Source organism: Bacillus rossius, chromosome 1, assembly GCF_032445375.1.
Source record: "Bacillus rossius redtenbacheri isolate Brsri chromosome 1, Brsri_v3, whole genome shotgun sequence".
In the NCBI taxonomy this organism is placed as follows: Eukaryota; Metazoa; Arthropoda; class Insecta; order Phasmatodea; family Bacillidae; genus Bacillus; species Bacillus rossius.
The window spans coordinates 1,958,219-1,979,999 of NC_086330.1; the positions used below are offsets into that span (position 1 = coordinate 1,958,219).

At 44.5% G+C, this 21,781-nt stretch overlaps 1 protein-coding gene and 1 long non-coding RNA gene across 3 annotated transcripts in view; one reads left to right on the top strand and one right to left on the bottom strand.

Annotated features, from left to right (window-relative positions):
• Positions 1–75: 75 nt before the first annotated feature.
• On the top strand, positions 76–9,823 carry LOC134531098 (uncharacterized). Of its 2 annotated transcripts, none has more exons than XR_010074933.1 (2): positions 76–312; positions 8,309–9,823. It is a non-coding gene; the product is annotated as an uncharacterized LOC134531098 (long non-coding RNA). The 2 variants fall into 2 exon arrangements; XR_010074936.1 differs by having other exon boundaries at positions 8,323–9,823.
• The window catches only part of LOC134531090 (NADPH oxidase 5), a 273,671-nt gene continuing 254,833 nt past the window's right edge, over positions 2,944–21,781 (bottom strand). The window contains exons 9-19 of the mRNA XM_063366630.1: positions 20,875–21,101; positions 20,143–20,331; positions 18,964–19,160; positions 17,451–17,772; positions 16,729–16,891; positions 14,781–14,989; positions 13,404–13,545; positions 12,122–12,473; positions 9,008–9,064; positions 8,314–8,523; positions 2,944–5,674 (exon numbers count right to left, since the gene is read on the bottom strand). Coding sequence (XP_063222700.1) covers positions 5,273–5,674; positions 8,314–8,523; positions 9,008–9,064; positions 12,122–12,473; positions 13,404–13,545; positions 14,781–14,989; positions 16,729–16,891; positions 17,451–17,772; positions 18,964–19,160; positions 20,143–20,331; positions 20,875–21,101 — 2,470 coding nt within the window. The 3' untranslated portion in view covers positions 2,944–5,272. The remainder of the gene's footprint in view (positions 5,675–8,313; positions 8,524–9,007; positions 9,065–12,121; positions 12,474–13,403; positions 13,546–14,780; positions 14,990–16,728; positions 16,892–17,450; positions 17,773–18,963; positions 19,161–20,142; positions 20,332–20,874; positions 21,102–21,781) is intronic.

Here is a 21,781-nt window from a genome sequence, read left to right on the forward strand (position 1 = left end):
AGCGCCCGGCCGGGTGTGGCACTGCGCAACTAAATAATTTGTTCATGCATTTGATAAGATAAACAAAAACTAATACTTGTAAAATAACTAATAATTAATGTTAATTTAATAATCATTTTGTAAACTGGGATCATTCACAAAACTGGCCGAAATCATCTTCCCGCGCTCCGCAGTTTCCCGCGGAATTTCCCCCCTCCCTGGCCATGCAGGCCAGGGAGGTTAGTCAGTCACCATCCAGCACTCGCCAAGGCAGGCAGCCCACGCACGGGGAGCTCTCAACTTTCGCGCCAACTTCACCAGTCACTACAATAGGTAAATATAGTCAAACCGTTTAATTCAGCTCCCCGGTCGGCCCGAATCGGCCGTTCGAGATTTCGCACGACCCTTTAATATAATGTGCAGCCCGATACCGGGCTTTTCGTGTGCTACGTAATCAATTAGGTGACCCCTCGTGGCACCTGCGCCTCACGCTAGTGAAATCCCACCTCGGGAATTAGTTCTTCGCCCACGCGGGGCGGCACTGCGCCAAACGCGAACCTAAGTGTTAAGACGAGTCATTAACTGGGACGTGCCACGGTCGCGAGTGCGATATCCTGCCGGATTCCGCCGCGTCCGTACCCAGCGTAACGTGGCCCCAGCCACCACGCGGAGTAGCCGCCTTTGTATAACCACCTGTGTGGGACACCCGGACCTGGTCCGAACCCGGGACTAACCACAGTGACTGTAGTGTAGTGTTTTGTATTAAGTAATTTTGTATGACCTATCGCCCACGCATTTCACGTTGCGTTCCGCAGACTTTCACGTAGGTAGGAACAGACTTACCGTTCGCCCGAGCATCCCACTCGCAATTCGCCGGGAACAACCCATATCAACGTACTTGCCACCGGGTTACCGTGTGGCCGTAACAAGTCCGCCAATAGAGGGTGGCGTGCGTGGAGCTTAGGTCGACGATGAAGCGGCCAGTTACGTGAGCTTGTAAAGTGTGTGCTGGAATAAACCAGCTAAAAGTACGTGTGTGTTTTTATTAATAAGGCGTCCTGGGAGGCCATAACAGCCCGGGGAGTCCTTTGTCGACGCGTCCCTGCCTGCAGCCACGAGGCCAGGAACCCCGCCCTTGAGATCAAAATTCATCAAAACATTTCTAATTCACGTAAAATTCAGATCAGGCAACGGGGACGGCGTCAAACTTATTAAAGGAATCTAGTACAATTTAATTCAAAAAAGTCACGCGGTTTGCTCTCTCACACAACCCTTAAGCATATAATATTAAAACCCTTTTTAATATCTCATAACTTCTTACTAGCTCTTCACCATGCGCAGCGACCCAAGGAAATATATTTTTCAAGACTCACCCCTTCAGTTGTCATCGGGAACAGGACGACGCACAATATAAATAATTTAAAAAGGCCATTTAAAAGAAAAGATCACTACACCACCATTATACGATTTAAGGACATCTGCACAGCTGGGACGCCGACTGCAAGCACAGACTCTCGAACTAACTGCATTCCATACGACGAACCATTTAAACTTCGTTCGCTCAGCTACTGACGAAACTTCATTTCTTCCCAAATTTCATTTCAAAAAAAATAATCCGTCGAGACGATCTATTCCCTTCCTCCGCAATAAACAGGAAAATTCAAATCATAGACCAAATTTAAGTTTATTAAATGTTGTCCTCCTCCTGTGCCAGCTGCTCAAGTTGTTTGGTAGACTAGTCTCACACCTTCTCGCTCATTCCACAACCCGCCATGTCGTGTCGAACTCCAAAAAAAATATATTACATAAAAAAATTTCATAACTTCTTAAAATAATTTTCTCGCACGCGCCGATGCTTACTCGTATTTAGAAAAGAAAATACCACTATTATCTTGTCATAAAAATTTTAGCCACAGCTTAATCGTAGCTTCTTTTCTTCTCCTCATAACTAGCCCGGGTCTATGCTGATATTTTCCTCGGCGATCGAGGCCTCGACTGGGGGTTAACTGCGCTCCATTTCCCCGCACGAGCCTCGCGTTGCGTTCTCAAGCATAAACGCGCTGAAATCTCTCTTCTCCTCTCGTCCACGATTTACACGAAAATCAAGTAAAGTGAAAATCATTTCTTGAAGTCGTGATGTGCATTATTCACCGGAGGTACCTATCATAGACCCACACTCACCGTCTGGCTCCACTGCCAACTCACTAGTCGTCTTTCTTTCCCTCTCTCCTCTGTCCAGCGCTGTGCTCGACCGGTCGCTTACCGCGCATGCGCGGTAGCTAATTCCAACAGTCAACCGCCCGCGGCGCTGCACGGACTCGCCCGTCTGCTAGCGTACAACTCTCGAGCAAACCACTACTAGATGGCGCGATAAGCCACACCTACCGACAACGCGCGTAAAAGAACAAAAAATAAATTTGTGACGCCATCACAGGCGTCACAAAGTACAAGAGAGAGAAGTTCTTTTTTTTTCCAATTGTAACCCAATTCGGTAGTATGGTAATATGTAATAAATTAGTGTGCTTACTTGGATCCTTGCTCATACTTATAACCTTCTTATAATCCCTATTTCGTAAGGAAGGCAGTTGAGTTAGGAAGACTGAATTTTTTAGTCATCATTCTCACATCCAGTACACACGAACACAGCAACCACAGTCATTTATGGATAACTTTCTTACATTCCCTGCAGCTTTCCCAGCCCTCCGGAGGCCCAGAAGCTGGTATCACTTATTATACTTTCCATAACTACAGAATAATTAAGAATACTCATTTTCAGGCTTATTCGTGGAAATAATAGTCATTTATTGAAGAAAAGTCAATATAATGGCATAATTAGATGTTGAAATGTTAAGTTAGAAAAAATTTATATATATTTTTTGTATTCCATACAATTTACAAATAAAAATAATAATTATTAATTATAACAGTAACATTTGTAATACATAAGCATAAGTTACAGCAGTAAGACATTTTTTTCTAGACCCAATAATAGTAAAAACCAATTTGCTTCTTCAAGATAAAATTTCTAAGTACTTTAAAAATCTATATTTAAAGGAGTTTTTTCAAACCAAATACTAACATACTAACAATACTTACAACCTTGTTAACTTAGGAAATAAAAATATTTTTATCAATTCATATTGCACTTTGTCTCCAATAATGAGTACATTAAAATATCACAGGCTGTGCCACCCTATACTGATAGTTAACACAACAAAATTAAACAGACTAAAATTATGAATTTACTCTATGATACATAACTTTCAGCAAATAAATATTCAACTATACACTACTTTAGGAAATTACACTACAATCATTAAAAAATATTTTTTTTCCTCAACGGTTTTAAAAATAAACTTAATAAAAACATAAAAGGTAAACCATCAATTCTTTAACAAAACGAATTGTCATTTTTATTTCACGAAATGATTTAGCGCCCTGTTACACTGTCAAAGTTACCGTATGTCTCCGGCTGTATTTGACATTAGAATTGGAGGGGTATAAGGTGGGTTTACGATTGGAAAACTTAACCTGTACGCCAGCGAGCATGCAGTTACGCAATATTAAGTATTAAGTAATACCGCAAATTTCCAGATTGAATTAGTGGTCCACCCAATGAAAATGGGTGAGAATGTAGCCTTGTTATGCAAACTGAAATTTTGCATTAGTAGGTATCATTTTGGTTAGAAATGGGTCTGAGTGATAATTTGTTGAACGTAAAATTTTTATACATTATAAAAATTTTTATAAAATGCCAAACAATGATGGCTAAGATTGAACCTAAAATAATATTGAATTTCAACTTATGACCTGGAATCCGTACACAAATGAATCACAAATATTTTACTTAATATACAAATACTATTTTCTGAAATGCTAATATGAGCCATTCCAAGCCACCATAAGATAGCTGTATATTTAAATAATATAGTATTCATGAATTTAAATATAATTTTACAGACTATTAGAGTACCTAGCCAAAATAAACCGAAAGGTATCAGAATAATTAATTTCCTAAATCATAAAACAAAATAATGTATCCGAGCAGGGCTTTTTTATACAAATATTTTGTTTTATTTTCTTTTAAGTATCTTGTAGTTTTTTTGATATAATGCTAATATATATACGTATTTCCTATGCCTTTTGTATCATAACCTTTTTCCAAGACAATATTATTTATTGCCAACAACACTTTCCACTGTGCTCTGATTGGTGTTTCACATAATTATTTAGGAACAATGTAAAATACAAGCATCTCTGTTAATTCAGTCCAATATGCAACAAATATTTGAAGAAGACTTAAGTCATCAACCTTGTCAAACAAACAAGGCTACACTAGTGACTTTTGGCGACGTTATAATCCTTCATTATTGACAAAACATACTGGATGGTGTTGGAAGAAAAGTTAGACAGTGTAACAGAGCCTTTAGCACCGTTTAACTTTGCGGAAAATTAAGAATTTTGCCAGCAACTACACTTCATAGTAATATGCAGACCTCCGTAGCGTAGTCGAATGCACACTGGCTTACGGTGCGAGGGGTCCTGGGTTCAAGTCCCGGGAAAGGCATGGGCGTGAAATTTACATGCGGATATTTGATTGCTAACGAAATGATACAGAGATTGCATACGACAAAAATTAACCAATGGCCATGGGCCACCCCCCATAATCCTTCATGCTATCTAGGGCAGAATTGAAATGGAAACTTAACATTAAGAAATATGGAAATAAATAAAATGCAGTAACATTCTTTACGAACAGTCTCTCTTGAATTTCAATTATAAGGTACACTACATTAGGTATGGTACTTATTTATCTCTTCGCATCTCATACATTGTTTATCAATAACATGGCAACAGATCATCACAGAATGCTTTCCTTTGCTATTTACAATACCAACATTTTTTTTAAGCCAAGTACCTAACATCAGTTGTAATCCCCAACAGTTGTATTTGATACGGTCACACTTTCACTGACTGAAGGGCCTTCATCGGGCCTATGCCACAGGCAAAACAGTTTTATTAATGGACAATTCAGAGGCTTTAAGTGTTCATATGCACATTTATGTACAGAAATTAAAAAATATATATAGAAATCTTTGCTAATAATTTACCTTTAAAATAATCTCATAATTCACACACTATAAATAATTGGCTATGGTTGGCACATTAAAAATCGAGTTCTTGCAAGATAGTTGGAGCACAACTTGGTAACCTGTGTGACTCGACGGCCAGGACAGTTCAGTAACGCGTACAGCGGACAGCTCGCACTGTTCGCCCCGCCGCACCACGCCGTCTAGAACACCTCCTTGCGGAAGCTGAAGGCGAACTGGTCGCACTTGACCCGCAGGATCTTGCCCAGCTGCGGCGGCCCGCAGTAGAAGACTGTCACCTTGCCCTTCTTCTGGTCCTGGATCTGCTTGAACACCTTGTCCCAGTTGGGGCGGCCGGCGTTGGTGCGCGTCTTCAGCCCCGTGATCAGGTCGCGCTTCTCCTTCTCGTGCAGCAGGTCCAGCGCCAGCTGCAGGCCCACCGCCTTCATGTCCGTCTTCTGCAGTGCGCTCGTGATGTACATGTGCATCTCCAAGAACCTCTCCATGGCCGCGCCCAGCTCCGCCTGCTCGATCTCCAGCTGCGACAGCAGGTTCACGAACCACTCGAACGAGCGCTGGTCCCGGTTGATCCAGAAGAAGTCCACCTGCGTACGAGCACACCTCTCCGTCATCCTCCGACCGGGCGAGACACACCGCTGCCTGCTGGTGTGCCGTTGCATGTACTCAACCTGTCATGATTTTATTTTATTTTTTTCGCAAACTGGACATCGTGTAGGCTCAAATTTGTGAATTTTGAAAATCATTACTTTGTTATGTAAGTTTTTGTATTTTAATCATATCTAAATGTAAATTGTGAGAAATGTGAAACTTATTTGTAATCTAAAGTGAAGTGCTTCAAGATATATATAACAAAAGGATGAACATTAGTTTAAATGACTTTATAAATATATATATTTTAAATCTAATATTTTGACGTCAGCCGGGGCTTCGCCCCACGAGCCTGATCATCCTCTGTTCCCTTTCCCAACACCTTTCCTACCCGGCATTTGTGTCGTAACGTACGTAGCCGTGTGCGATTCAAACTGCGCGCCACGAACTACAGCAAGAGGGCGCTTAGCTGCAGTGCGCCGCACCCCTAAATGTGTTAATTGATATTGTAACCCTTTTTCTTTCATTCTTTTGCCCCAGTGTTTTGTTGCAGTTTACTCATGTATTTCCTTAATTTAAATATTACGTTAATTATAAAACTATAGACGTTGCCCGGGCGGACCCGAATAGGCACGGACTTGGACGAGGGTAGGAATGTTTTATATAAATTCTCAATAACTACGTAAACATTAATGTACTTTAAATTGCCAGTAATTTTTATATATTTATTAATGTAATCTATGATTTACTTAACTTTCGCCGGGGCACGGAATCGCAGAATGTTGTAACGGTAATTGTGTTCGGCGCGAAGGGCACCATGTTGCCACCTGCAAACCATGAGCTCATCCCAGTCTCCTGCTACAGCCGGCCGAGAGCGGACGTCTCTGTAGACACCCCGAGGACGTCACCGTTGAGTCACTGAGTAATAATTCCATAGCTTAATTTATTCGAATCTCTTTCTTTTCATCCTCGGGGCCTCTCTCGGTCGGAGAGACTGTATAAATATTCAATATTCACTCCTCGGAGTTTTTGTAGCATCAGTGTAATAAGTAACGACTTGGGGCAGCCATATGCGTGGCTCGCCTCCTCACCTAAGCCGATTCGTGCCTCGGTCGTTTTTCTCAGTTGTATCAGTGAAGGAGCATGTACGGACGGAAAGCGTGAGTAGAATAAACCAATTAACTGTGTTACGTGTTTTTGTGTTCGGGGGGGCCACGTGGGATCCCAACCTGGCCGGCGGCGTGTGGGACGTCCTGAGAACCCACTGCGGATTAGAAGCGTGCCCGACGCTGAGAGCGGGCTTAGGTAGGGTCGAGAGCTGCGTGTAATATCTAGAGGGCTAATATCTCGCCACACACGGGCCACGTAACGCCCTGGGTTAGAGTCTCCAGCCGGGTCCACGTGCCCACTCACGTGGTGGCGTCCACTAAATTTCACCGATAATTTCCACTACAACACCGTACGCCCTCAATTTAATTACCCTAAACCTTTTCATTTACTTTAGTTGAGATGTATCGGTGATAATTTTGGAAATAAACCTGTATTGTTTTAATTTTTGTTCACCAAGTTTGACATCTTGTGTCAATATCTATGGTGTAGCTTCTTAAAGAGATGATTTATGTTCCTCTTTCTTCTTCCTAATCGGTCAGCCATCGAGTAAACATTGTAATTCAAGTATCTGTTTTAATCCGCTGGATTATGCAGTGATTTGATTGCCGCTTACCGTCTTATGGGTGAGTTTTCTTTCTTGATTCCTCCAGAATCATGTTATTTATTTGTTTTTGGCCAATGTCTTAATATTGGTGATTTTTGTTAATTTCTTTTAGCGGTCCTTGTGGGTGGCGTGAGACATCCGGGCCATGCTTGTTGTATTCTAATAAGTACGGGACAGGAGTGAGCCTTTTCTCCTCCGCTATTGGCATCAGGATGCAGCCTTCTATTTAAGGAAAGTTATTTTTTTTTATCTTTTGGCTTCCAGCATGTTTCGGCATGAAGTTTAATCTGCTTTCGGAATCATCAGCTCTATCGTCGCATTGAATAATGATAAAAAAAAAATCAAGTTAAAGGAACTTTCCGTTGTTTCGTTAAATGAATAAAATACATTTTAGTTATTATCTTAAAAAAAAATTTTTAATGTGTCCGTTATTGTAATTGCCACTGGTGTAACAAGCCATGTGTTTATTTTATTTTAATTTATTTTAATGCGGTGCCCCCAAGCTTGCTAAGTGTTAATATTTAAGGTTTTGTGAAATGGAATACTCAGAATTTTGTAAGTTAAGTACCTATGTGCATGATGATATTATTTAAATTAAAAAAAATAAATGGCCTGAACCAAAATATATATGTATTTTTTTTTTTAAATATAAAATCAGTTCCTTTCGTAAGTTAATTTAATAAATATTTGTGGTGTTCTGTTGGTTGTAAGAGCCACGTGATGAGCCAGTCGGCGTATTCTGTTTACTTGTACACCTCTACACATACAAGGCAGTGCCATTGAGCCTAAGGTCCTGGAGCTACCCTATTGTGTCCACTCCACGAGGTTAACCTAACCGACTGAGGAGGATATGGCAGACTAACAAACACTCGAAGCTACGACGACACGGCAGCAAGTAAACAAGTAAAGAGCGCAGTTCACCTTGCGCAGGTTCATGACGGTGGGCGGGATCTCGCTGGCCCAGGCGTACTTGCAGCGCGGGCAGCTGTGGCGCGCCTTCCAGTAGCGGTGCATGATGGACTGCAGGATGGAGGCGAAGGGAGTGACGCCGATGCCCGTCGCGATCAGCACGGCGTGCTGCGCCCTGAAGATGTGGCTGGAGGGCGCGCCGTACGGCCCGTCGAGCAGGATCTGCAGCCACACGTCGATACCCTGCATCGCCTGGCGCGGCCACACGTCGCTACCCGGCACCGTCTGGTGCCACTTGCCATGCTTCATTGTTTGTAAACATCTCTCAGATAGGCTGAAAATCTTTCTACATATTGAGATTAGAACATGCCAGAATGGTTCATTTTTTTTTAGAACCAAGAAAAACAATGAAAATAATGTAGTGACATTAATTTAAAAGCATGCAAGTTAATATCAAAAATGTATTAATTCTAACCTTATTTAAAATATCAAACACGGTATTCCGGTTCCAACTCGGCTGAAGAATTCATAAATGTATATGAACTACAACATGTTATCGTTAGAGGATACCAGGATACGTAATGAACACACTGATGCACTACACTGCAGGCCGCCTGTACGGGGCGAGCGAGGCGTACAGCAAGCATCACAACAGAAGCAACACTGGCCACACCATGCGACCCCCCTGGGGCATGCGTCGACTCACCTCCGTGCCGTAACCCAGCTCCAGTGTTGGCATAAGTACCACCTCCTCTCTGATTGGCTACAATCAAAACCATCACTATGAAGCGCACTACCAGCATGAACGAAGCAATATTTACTCATCACCTTTTTATGCATGTGCAAGATAGAAGGGTAAGAGATACCAAAAATAAAAGTGGAATATACTTTAAACGAAAGTATAAGATTGCAGCTGAAGTCAAAGGCCCAAAGAAAACTGATCTGCAGAAAAATAAACTGAAAAATATGGGAAGAGTTAACAGAAAAACAGATGGAAAAAAATTTAAATTGCACAGTTACACACAAACTAAATGACAGGGGCCCTTCAAAATTGCAGTAAGCACCAAACCAAAAAGTAAATTTGAATACGGAGAAAGATAAAAAAAAGGCTCATAATGAGGGTTGAAAGAAATGATTTTGTTTGAAGTTAAACGGGGACTAATTGGTTTGTGGTGTTGACTTGTGCAGTGTGATGTTTGTAACTGTGCAAGAGGGTGCCATGGTCAGAGTAATGGTTGGAGGTCTATTCTTCTGAATACAACACGGTTGAAAGTCAAATGGGATTTTACCAAATTGGAGAAAAAATGTGATTTAATTATTTAAAGACAAAATTAGCTGTCTCATTTAATGGCAGAAGAGATGAAATTAAAACAACAAGGTGGTGTAAAAAACTACTGTAAACAAGAAGCATGCACTTGGAGGAGGTAATTTAAACTTTCATGATTTAATAGATGCAGCATATATTTAACGTAATTATTTTTATTATTATTGAAGCTGAATAAATAACAATAACCTTTTGGAATGATTACTTTGAAACTTAGTTTTAAGAACACGATTTTAATAAACATAGCATGTATAAACCATTTGAAATACAGTTGGAAAACTGAACACCAAGTGCCGTCGTCCGGGGTCTCGGGCTCGAGTCCCGGTGCGGTTCCTAGCGGGGGTGGCTGCTGTGAATGTAATGTGTCCGGAAGGGCGCCAGACTAGCTCTGGTTCTAGTCGATAGGTAGGTCGTGGGGTCAATTGCCCTGCGTGGCCCACTAGGACCGTCGGCGATGTTGCGTGGGTTTAAGGAATTCCCTACTCTGCGGTGGTTGGGAATCGTAGGGTTAAGTAATCATACGCTGGAATGAGGCAATAAATGACGTGCGTCATTTATTCCGGCGACTGTGGTTCGGGTGTAACTCCGTTGGTTACACGCCACGTCGTACAACAGGTGACGTCACAAAAATACAAAAACTACACAATTACACAACAATGAGTTTGAAAGTTACTCAATAAAAACGTGGCACAAGTATACAAACAAAATGTTACACGAGGGTGCGTTACACAAGTTTATGAATGTTACGTGGGGATGCGTTGCACAAGTATATGAATGTTACGTGGAGGTGCGTTGCACAAGTTTATGAATGTTACGTATTAGCGTGGCACTAGGCGTTTCTGAGCCTGGTTACTCACACGAGGGATGAGGGTGATTGGAGGCGGCCAATCCCGTAAGTCTACGTATCGAGGTGGTGCTCGCGTCCACGGTAGTGGAGCGCGGACCGCAGCTAAATTCGTTCAAAATTCCCTTCCGGGTGGTGTCAGTGCCGGAGCGACTGATTTTAACTAAAGTTCTGTTCCTCGGGAGACGGCCCGTGCCGGATGCTGAACCTACCCCGTGGACCAAGTGTGGTGCAGGGGGGTTTTAAATTTATGCGGCCGGATTAGGTCCTGGACCGAAAATTGGACCGGGTACGCATGGAGAGATTAGTAAAAAAGGAGGTTTTAAGAAGTGACTATATTTACCAGAAGTGAACTCGGTGTGGACAAAGGATGATGTCTCTCCGTGGGACGTGCCTCCGCCCCGGTCCACGAGTCGCGCTGTACTGGCGTCATGTCATGGCGCCCGGCCGAGGCTCGGTGGCCCTCGTGCCAGGGTTGACCTCATTACGTTAGTTTCTATGTGACATGTTAAATAAGAGAATTTAATGACGTTAAATTCTTACATTAATTATTAAAGCTGAACCAAGGTCATTCGTCCCTTCTACAAATTGAAGTTATTGTGTTTAGGAATTATTTCATTTAAATTTTACGTCACACCAGCGACTGTTCGTCTCTTGCCGGACTGCTCTGGTGGGGGTAAAAACGTAACACGAGGGATGAATAATTATGTCATATGGTTTCATTGACTAATTCAGGCAGAAGGCCGCCAGGGGAACACTCACACACGTATCGCCGTATTACACACGTGAGTGCCCGGGCACTCCTACGTCGCACTTTCGTCAACCAACTTCAAATTAATATTCAATACTGTTTAATAATCTGTGTTTGTTTTTAAACGTGGTTGGTTGAAATGACGGTCTGTTTATTTGGGTGGGGCCGGATTCTACCTTGTCTGTTGGTGGCTCGCCTGACTCGGGTGGGCCATGGCTAGGGGCGCGTTCCGGTAGCGGGGTCGAATACTGGCGGTTGCAGGTCGGGCTTTAGGGTGACCTTCGGTCGGACGACGTCACAAGAACGGCGTTTCTTCCATCCGGGAAGGTTTCACACCCCCTGGCTCTACCCACACCCTCTTACCCCTTCCTGGAGATATGTGTTTCAATGTGGTCAAATAGTTTTAGTTAGATAAAAAAATATACAAAATATATATTTATGTTAATCATCCCATTAAATTATAAAAATATGGAACTTCGTATTTATCTTAAGTACTGCTTAACGTGATTAATGGAAATATAAGTTAACTCTTGAACACACACTGGCCAAGATTCAGGGGAGAGCAGAACCAAGAAAAAAAAAATTACAAATTTTAGATATATTTGATACAAACTTACTAAGCACATTTAAGAATATTCAATAGATAAGAGGGTGGTAGGTAGAGTACAACTGGAGTTTAAGATTGGGTTTTGGTGGTGCTTGTGCATAGGAAATCCAGAAAGGCTCTCCTTGTGGACTGTTTACGAATCTTAACCAAAGTTTAGATTTAGAGTTCAAACCATTACTGGATACGACCTGGGGTTGCATGGAGCCGACAGTTCTGAGAGCATAGCAGCAAGTAGGCAGATCCGGGCACCACTGCACCGTTACGGAGCACGGCGCTACTGGAGCACGAGCTCACCTCCAGGGGCTTGCCCACGGGGTAGTTGCTGGCCACCTGGCCCGGCAGGGGGTCCTGGGAGGCTGGGGACTCCGCCCCGGTGGCCGCGCCCTCCTCTGCCGCCCGCTCGGGACTCGCCAGGGACGACGTGCGGGACCGACCCGCCGTCGCCGCTATCTTGGCGTCCCAGTGCTCCAGGCTGGGCGTCTTGAAGGCGATGATGGTGGGCTTGTTGCGCATGTAGCGGAAGCTCTGCGCCAGGGACTTGTTCTGCGGGCTGAGGTAGGCGGGCCCCGTGGACTGCAGGCGCGCGCGCCTCATCTGGCACTCGTCGAAGCTGCGCTCCGACTCGGACCGCATGTACCTGCGCAGTCTGTGGCGCCACCGTGCGCTCGTGTGCGCTCGTGCGGGTGCCTTGTACCGAGCTAACCACCCTCACTAGCACATGACCAACCACAGTGTCAACTACAAGTTGTATTACTTACAAGCCTTACCTACAAGCCTTTCACTTACAGTTAGGGCTCTTTTTACTAAAAAAAATACTTTGACAAGAGAATGCCAACTTTGTAGTTGTTTGCAAATCACATGTATTAATTACATAATAGTTCAATGTTTACAGCACATTATCATTCTTACCATTTTTTAAGGTCTATCCCCAGAAGTCAATTCTTTAGCAATTATTGTTAAAGTTCTTGGCTAATTTTTTGAAAAAGAAAAATGTTTACTTTGAAAGTATCATGTAAACGAGGTTACGGTTAAACTGAACACAGTGAACAGAACCAGCCCACCTTGCATGGTTAACCGACATATTGTTTCTGTGGTGTGTATTTATTTAACAACAATTCTGCAGTTTTACCCATTCACGTATTCATGCTAACTAGCAGTTACTCTTCGCGCTTGCAGTTTCTTTTTAATAACTTAGTATTATGTTCAGAAGTGACCTCTACAAGAACGAAGCAATGTGTGTGTGTCTGGTACGGTGGCTAGGGGATAACAGCAGGACAAATGTCCCGCCCCCGGGATTTTGCAGAAGTATTATTTTCTGCTTTACTAGTCACACTTCGGATGCTAAATGTTTTTTGTGATTCTATGGTGTTTTTTCTTAGACACTATGAACTGGAAAAGAGCGTTATTTTTCCATGAGTGAACTGGAAATGCCACAGGCTCTCACAAGACATCAGTACAAACACTGGTTGCTGTGATGCACAAGCTCGCGAGCCAAACAGGCTGGTCAGTGCCTAGTGCAACAAACACCTCACAGTTGGTGAGGAACCAGCAGTGTCGGATACACTGTGGTACTCACACCAGCACTCGCTCCTTCTTCTTCGTCCTGGTCTGGATGTCCGGCATGGACAGCGACTTGGACAGGGGCGTCTTCTTCAGGATCATGTGCAACTTCTTCTCGGGTGACAGCTTGCGAGGCGGGCCGGTCAGGCTGGTGTAGTCTGCGCACACAACACCACGTGGTAACACACAGTGACTTACTGCATAGCTACAAGCTTGTCATTAGATTGGACTAGACTTAGCTTGACAATGCAACACTTTATCCAAACTTATGCTTGCAGGTTTATCATGATAGCTCATTTATAGTCAGCCTTCATTATGATGTAATGTTGCCCTGGGTGGTAGTCGCAGTACAAGCCCTGCATCGGTCTACTGTGGTCAAGACACCTTAAGTGCTTAAGTGTATTTATGTTGCTGTTCGAGACACTTTAAATAGAAGAAAGGTGAAGATTATCTTCAAGTGTAAATTGCGTAGGTATTTGTTTTTCAGCACGTTTTTGAAAAAGATTGGCCGCCAAATTTCTAACAGTACCGGTAGTTGTGTTTGTGACATAATTTCAGCTCCATGTGCTCTGAAGTGACTCCATTAAGTCAGAGTCCTTGCGTGCAGTCCAACTCTGGCCACTGTCGGGATCTGATGCTGTCACTGGGAGCTCCAGAAGTTTTGTTCATCACTGATATTTAAAGGGAATTGTGCGCTCCCTGCGCACCTTGGCAGTTTTTTGAGCAGAGGTCCTAATCCCTCTTCCTTCAGTGTTGTTGCACCTTGCACCGTTCGGTATGCAGGTACGCTTAGTGTGTATTGATTGGCCGACTCCAGAGTGTTTTAATTATCAGAGTCAGATATGTGCCGAACCTTTCGGACTGCAAGCAAGTGCCCGTAAGTTCAAAATTCCTCAGTGTATGGCCGTGTGTGGGTTGTGTGTGTGTGTGTTGTAGGAGCACAGTGACATTGCACTCTTGACTAGTATTTTCCAACACGATCAATCTGTCCCGCTTCCTTATCCTGTCCACATGTGTGAAAAAGACATGTGAAGGGGCATGTATACGGGCCCAACACGTGGAACAACTAGGTATAACGGACACCTTCCTGCCACTAGTCTCTCTCCCGACGCGGTCACGTGTTCAGTGGTCCCTAGGGAGGCTGCTCTCCGAGAGCTGGCGCCGGGAACTGAGCAACATCCACGTGTCTCCTCGTTCTCGAAGGAGACTGGCCCACGTCAATTAGAAGACATCTGAACTTGAACTAAGCTTGTATCAGAATTTCAAAGCTTGATGCAACTCTGCTTAACCTAAGAGGAACAGAAGCAGTGAGGGAAGCACCATGCCACTGACTGTCAAAGTCCCCCGAAGCACATGAGAGCCGGCCAATCAGCCGAGACCTCGAGGTCCGAACCTGTGGTGGTGTTGACATTGGTCTGAGGCGCCGTGTCGTCGGCGTTGAAGGCCGAGCAGTTGAGGTTGATGTCGTTGCTGCTGCCAGAGAAGCTGTCGTTGACGCAGCCACTGCCAGCGTCCTCCGCATCCTTGTGGAACACCACACTCTTGCTGCGGCCGCTAGCAGCGCTGCTCGACGTGCGATCCAGCAGCTTCTTCTTAAGTGAGCTGCAGCACCAGTACAAATCACACTCGGCAAGATGCTAAATATTCAGCAACCTCAATGTTTTTTTTTTTTAAATTTTTCATATTCTAAGTTATTCTAAAGCGTTCGGATGGTCCAGGTTGGATGAGGATCTAGGCCTGTCTCAGACTTACAGCCCATACACCCTTATAATTCTGGGATTTAACCATGTGGGAAAGGTCACTTGTATATTGTGTTCACTGGGATGATGTCATGGCTCTTCCCCCTTTGTCACCGTAGCCAAAGCTAGTTACTGACCCCAGGTAAAACCTGCATAGATACTGGGCTGAGTCATGCGGAGATAAATTAACATGCACCAAACAAAAAAGGTCACTAATGAAGAAGAGTGAATGGACCAGGTGAGATGAGTTGGTTGGGGGAGAAAAAGCTGACATTCAGGGGTTTTGAGCGCCTGGGCCTTATTACCTGCATAAAGATATTGCGATACCAAAGGCGCATGTGCCCCTGAGGGCGGACGACTAAATTCGTCAAACCAGTAGCTAGACAGATGCCTGTATAAAGGATATTCCCTTCGCCTAACACCAGTGCCACAGCTCCAGCAATATCTTCAGTAGCGGAAGGTGGCATGGCAAGCCTCGCAAGTTGGTGGATCCACTGATTCACCAGAACAAGTGCCAGGAGCGGCTCAGAGGAAAATCAATCAGCCAAGCCAGTAGACCATCTCGAACAGGAGGTGCACAATGATCCAGGCAGCCTGACGTTTCTACATCTCCGTCTCACTAAACTTCAAGGTCAGCAACAGTTCATTACTTTCGTTTCCATTGGGTATTGTGTGGAATTTGGGGGGGGGGGGGGGGTAATAACTTCCTTCGTCAGTCAAACATCGACGAGTATGTTTTAGAGTACACCGATCGAAGACTACCGTCACATTAAATGATAGCCACTGCCATCTCCTCTTCAGAAGTCCGACACTCTTCTGTCACGTAGCGCACGCAGCAGTCCAAGCTCGCAACTTCCAGCCAGCTCACCTAACTCAGCATGTTTCAACAACTCTGGGATCCCCTGTGGTCTTCGCTGGCAGAACTGCTTCCTGCTGCGTGCCTACTATTCATATTTCCACACTCAGTAACCCCATTATAGTAAATAACTGTGATCCCATATACACCACCCGCGAGATATGGTTGGTATCAGAACACAGAGCTAAGTCGCCCTCGGTTGGTGCACAAAGTACACACACACTTCTGCTTCAGTAATCCCAAAGTCGCAGGTTGCTCTCAGCCCACAGCTTACACATTAGAGGTAATTTTAAACATAAAATTAACCAAAACAAATATTTAAACTACAAAAAGCCAAAAAAACAAATTATAAAATTGAATTATACCTAAATATGTCACAGCCAGTGCACTGGCCACAGGTGTGTACAGAAGAAAATAACAAATAGTTTCTTAGTGCTAAAGAAATAGATTTATTTTACATGTGCATAGGTTTACAAAACTTACTGCGTTTCGCAAGGAAGCTAAAGGCTATTCTCATGAGGATTTTAAAGAGTATTAACGATCCAGACAGACACATTATATATACAGATAAAGGTAGTAAAAAAAAACATTCTCGCTAATCTCTTCAGTGAGCTTGGAGAACATGGTAAAGGTTTAAAAATAAAAAAAGCTAGAAAGTGATCAGAACTTTGACTGTGTGTATTGGGACGACCCAGATTGTCTGGGACTGAGTGGCGGGAGGGCACGTGCAGCAGGAGTGTACTCACAACTTGCTGCCCTTGGCGTCCGCGCCGTTGAGCAGGCGAGGACTGGCGGCGCCGTCCTGCAGACTGGCTTGCATGTCGTGCAGCTTCTGCTGCTCGCGCTCGAAGTACTCGTACAGGCGGTTGGTCCACTCGCCCACGCCCCGGATGTGCAGCCACATGTAGTCTGCCACACAGAGAACGGCACTGTTCCGTCAGTTGGCCAGCACGCAGCGTGTGCTACAATACTGTGGCTGTGTCTCCGTGGGACTTTCCACTCCCGTGTCGTCGTTCAACAACTACGTATGGTGTTTCAGGAACACTATGTGCAGGAAAAAATCAAAGCATGCTGTTTTAAAATCACACCGACTCTCCAGGCCTAAAGATTCCAAACACATGGCCAAACTACATAATATACACAAATCTAAAGTACTACATTCCACTTAAGACGTTTGGAGATGATATAGATGGGAAAAAGATCACCTCTACCTCATCATAATTTTCTATCCAGAATTATTTTATTGTACATGCAGTGGTGTATCAGTAAACCTAATTGACTTTTACCCAGGTGATCTGGTGTGCAATTACAACAGATGAAAAGAGTCAAAATGTTTGTCAGTGGGAAAAGGGAATGACTTCTTGGAGAAATGTAATCTTTGTTCCCTGCAGAACCTCACTCCACCTCGCAGTATGCAGAACACCTGGCCCAGTACGGCCACGCTGGACGGCGGAGCGATGCCACTCACCTTCCTGCTCCGGGGCGCTGCTGACGGTGAACGGGTGCCACTCGTACTTGGCGATGGCGGGCACGTTGGCAAACACGTAGTCCCCGGGGTGGAAGTCGAAGTGGTGAGGCCGCTTTATGACGAGGTGCGTGACTCGCGACGGCAGCAGCAGGCCGCTGCTGATGTAGGTCTTGCCGCGCTGGGAGCGCAGCCAGGCCAGGCGCAGCACGCGCTCCACCACGAACAGCACGCCAGGCACCACGAACCACTTCCAGAAGTTGGGCGCGTGGAAGATCAGCAGCACCCAGAAGGGCACGTACAGGAGGTGCGTCCAGTAGAAGATCTGCGGCACATCGCCTCATGTCGCTGATACGTCACACGTCGCGGAAGCGAAGAGAGAGAGAGAGTTGCATGTCTAGCATGTCTACACTTTGGGGTGTGGTGGACTCATGCACTCTCGAAGAGGGGAGTGGTTAATAGCTTTATCCAGAAAACTTCATTATATCCCATGCAAGTAGTGATCAGAGGTTAACGGCTCAGCCCAAGTACCCCCTTCCCCCTTTGATCAGCCTCCTTTAGTGACAATTAAAATATGTGACATCATATTTATTAAATGGGAATAAAACATTTGTAACTGTTGTGAAGAGGTACATAATTGTGCTTATGTAAATTTGAAATTATACAGTTTCAAGCTGACACACACAAGCACACAGATACAGACTAATAGAAACATGCCCTTGTCAGTTCAAACATGATGTGGAATTATGCATACTGAGCTGGAAGTGTATCTTGTGGGCAGGGATTCTAATGCGAAACAGTTGTAGTCGACAGGCTTGTTCGATCAAAGGGATGGTCATCAAACACTCAATAGCGTGTTCTTCACTCTCGTTGTAAGCCAGCCTATGGTTGGGTGGGGGGGGGGGGGGTTCCCCATAGTTCTTAATGCTGATGGGGCAGTTACATATAATTTATATTTATTATGCTGGGCTTATGTACACACCATGTATGTCGTTCCACGAATCGGAAAATGGCTTACAAACCAAATTCAACTTAATCTATCAATTAAAACTGCAGCACACATCCGTATCTTATGGAATTCAACATCAGGTCTTTCGGTTTTAAAGCTGGCTCTCCTCCAACTGCCATACGAATGTTGGCAGGTGCCACATAAGTTATAAAGCCGCAAATGTTGGGATGTTCAAAATAAAATACTTCGAATTAAGCTGGAAATTCATTTTCACTCGAAAGACTAATCCAGCAGAGTGTAAAAATGCCCTTGGTTTTGAAAAATCCTCTGAAATTCTTGTGAGACCCAATCTTAAAAAATACAGATTGAATAACTTATGTTTATCGAAACATGTTTAAGGGCACAAACAGCACGAAACCAACAAATATCGTGGTTAAATTTCAAGTAACCAAGCATCAAATTTTAAACTTGTAGTTATTATAGATAGCACAGTTGGAATGAATGAGCCCATCTGAATGAACTATGTGATGTGAGCTGAGGGACAGAGGGACCGAGAGGGCCGCCCACCTCGAAGCAGCCGCCGCGCCGCACGAAGGGCTGCGAGCAGATGAACATCACCACGAGGATGGCGACCAGCGCCACGCCGGTGGGGTTGGCCGCGCCCCCCACCAGCCCGAACAGGCCCGGCTCGCTCGTCATCAGCCACTCGTACAGCGTGTAGTTGTTCCTGTTGAGGTGGTCGCGGTCGTTCACGACCACCAGGCCTGCGGGCAAGAGCACCCTCCATCAGCGACGACACAACTCAAGGAAAGTGGGGAAGGGACCAGCCTTGGGATCCCCGCATCATCTACAAATGATCATGGGAGTCCTCGGACAACTGGGATCATGATGTCCCGACCAGGACTTGAGTCCTAGTCCCCAGGGATGCGATTCGCCCTGTCGTGCAAATGTACATTCGAAAAGTCACTTAAGGTGGCCTTCTGGCTCGTTTACAAACCGCTCAACCTTCATCAAAGGTGTCCGATTACGAACACCATAAGAGCCACTGTATATGTGTCAACAAATTTCGTTCCATGTTTCATCTTTAATGCGTAAAAATGCTAAAATGGGTGTTTTCACAGACATTTTAAGGTATGAAAAATTCTACACACAGTATTGTAAATTTCTCAGAAAAGTGCTTGGAACCTTTATCTTTAATATTCCATCATAAAAGTATAAGGCCCCATAGAGGCGCATTACTGACGATAAAACCACACATAAGTTTGTTGCCTGGTGTGTAGTCTGTAAGGCATGCGATGTGTGACGAAGTATCACCCCTAGCACCCCCGTGCTTTTAGAGATCGTGTGATCCACCATGTGGCTCCCTTAACCTTCCAATAAACTCTATAATATTGACTAACATTCCATCAACCTTAAAGAGTATCGCAGGTATAATGTACCAAGATATTCAGGAAATTCAAACATTTGACAACCGAGGTCTGCATCTGGTCGGTATTTAAATTAAGAATACAATAGTCCCGTATGATTTGGTTCCAAGTAAGACAACTTATTGCCAAGTTAAAAAAGGTTCAGTGGTACTCAATTCATTAAGAGAAAACTGCTAGACGAATCTCCACATTGATTCCCGACACAATTTTACTTGGTTGAATTAATGAACAGTTGTTCAACTACTTGTGCTGGTCGCAGCAGTGCCTCGTCTAGGCGGCGACACCTCGAGACGAGCGTGTGGCGAGAGGCTGCACTCACTGAAGTTGAGCAGGTGGCTGAGCGTGTGCACCACGCTGTAGATGAAGATGAGCACGCCGGTCAGCTTGTGGAAGTAGATGTGCTGGTCCAGCGGCAGGAACATGCTGAAGCCGCGCGTGCGCAGGAACGTGATGCACTGCCGGAGCATCAGCACCAGCACGAACATGCAGTTGAAGTTGAGGCACTGACCTGCGCCACACGACACGAGCTGCTCATGTCCGAGGCAACAGCATCGGGCACAACTTCTTGTCTCCCCAATGAGTGAGGGAGGCATGGCTTGTCTCAGGACCACAACACTGTGCCATCACCCGTGAGTTTTCTTTCACATATTCAATATGGTCGTTTGGTGAATGCCCATCCTTGACAATAATTTTAATCAAATCACAGTATTGTATTGACGATATTATAGATCTGAAAATTTGTCATTTCATTAATGGTTAACATTGTTTGCGGCAATAAGCAAATTTAATGTAGGTAATGATATTTGTGCAATCTCTAGTGACCAGAAATATCACATAGTACATCAAAATGCACGCTTAAAAAGGTTAAATGTGATAATATTGTTGAAGTTGCTGGTACACTGGACATTCTATAATACTAAGCCACATATTTCAATACAGCCAATGTTCTGTAACTTGTACTTTTTCACTTATTTAATATGGCGATATGACACGAACCCTGAAGAGTGTGAACTGAATTGAAGCTGCTCACCACAGCCACGCCGGCACTCACCACATGCCCGGGCCACAATCACGTAGCCGTTGGAGTGGCGGTACTGCACGGCGCGCGAGACGAACAGACCGACGTTGATGAGGAAGAAGAGCGCAACGAAGATGAGGTAGACGTAGTTGTTCTTCATGTAGGGCCGCGACAGCTGGTAGGGCCGCAGCGCCACCAGCTTGCCCAGCAGGGAGCGCGGGGGCGGCTTGGGCTTGGGCGGCACCAGCCACCGGTCGATGCTGCGGGCCACACACTCCCTTGAGACACCTGCCATGCGGCGGTCAGCGGAACACTGGTTGTGTGTGGAATACCGAGACTACAATGGCAGGATGACCAAGGAGACAAGAAAGTACTAAACATCATTTTAAACGAATAGAGAAACTTTATATCGCCAAGACGAGCTTCTTTAAACAGGACAATGATGCCCGATGATGGAAGTGTAGTAGACCTGAAATGAAGTGAGAAAGGAAGGCTAACGTTGACTGCTTCTGGCCATAGATTAATGATGATTCATACAGATTCATTTCTCTGCACATGGGGCAAATAATGTCACATGATTGGCTAATATGACTGTCAGTTTCACAGTTTACCTACACTACAAAACAGTACTCCAACTGACAATGCTTTTATAAAAAATGAAAAATTACTCAGTAATTTGATGGACAAAATATTTTAAAGCACTAGTAATGAAACACGCGTGAAATTACTCAATAGAGACAATAAAGTCAAGGGATTACTCCCCCTTTTGTTTGTTGACCCAGCCCTCTTAGTCGAAGCCTTACCGTGCTGGTGCCCCCACGGGCGTGGATACGGATACGCCGTACTGTATACGCGAAACAGGAGTGGTGGTAGAGATCCAGCTATGTCCAGAGGCTGGGGCTACCCATCCCAGTATAGACACCACCACCACCCCCTGCCT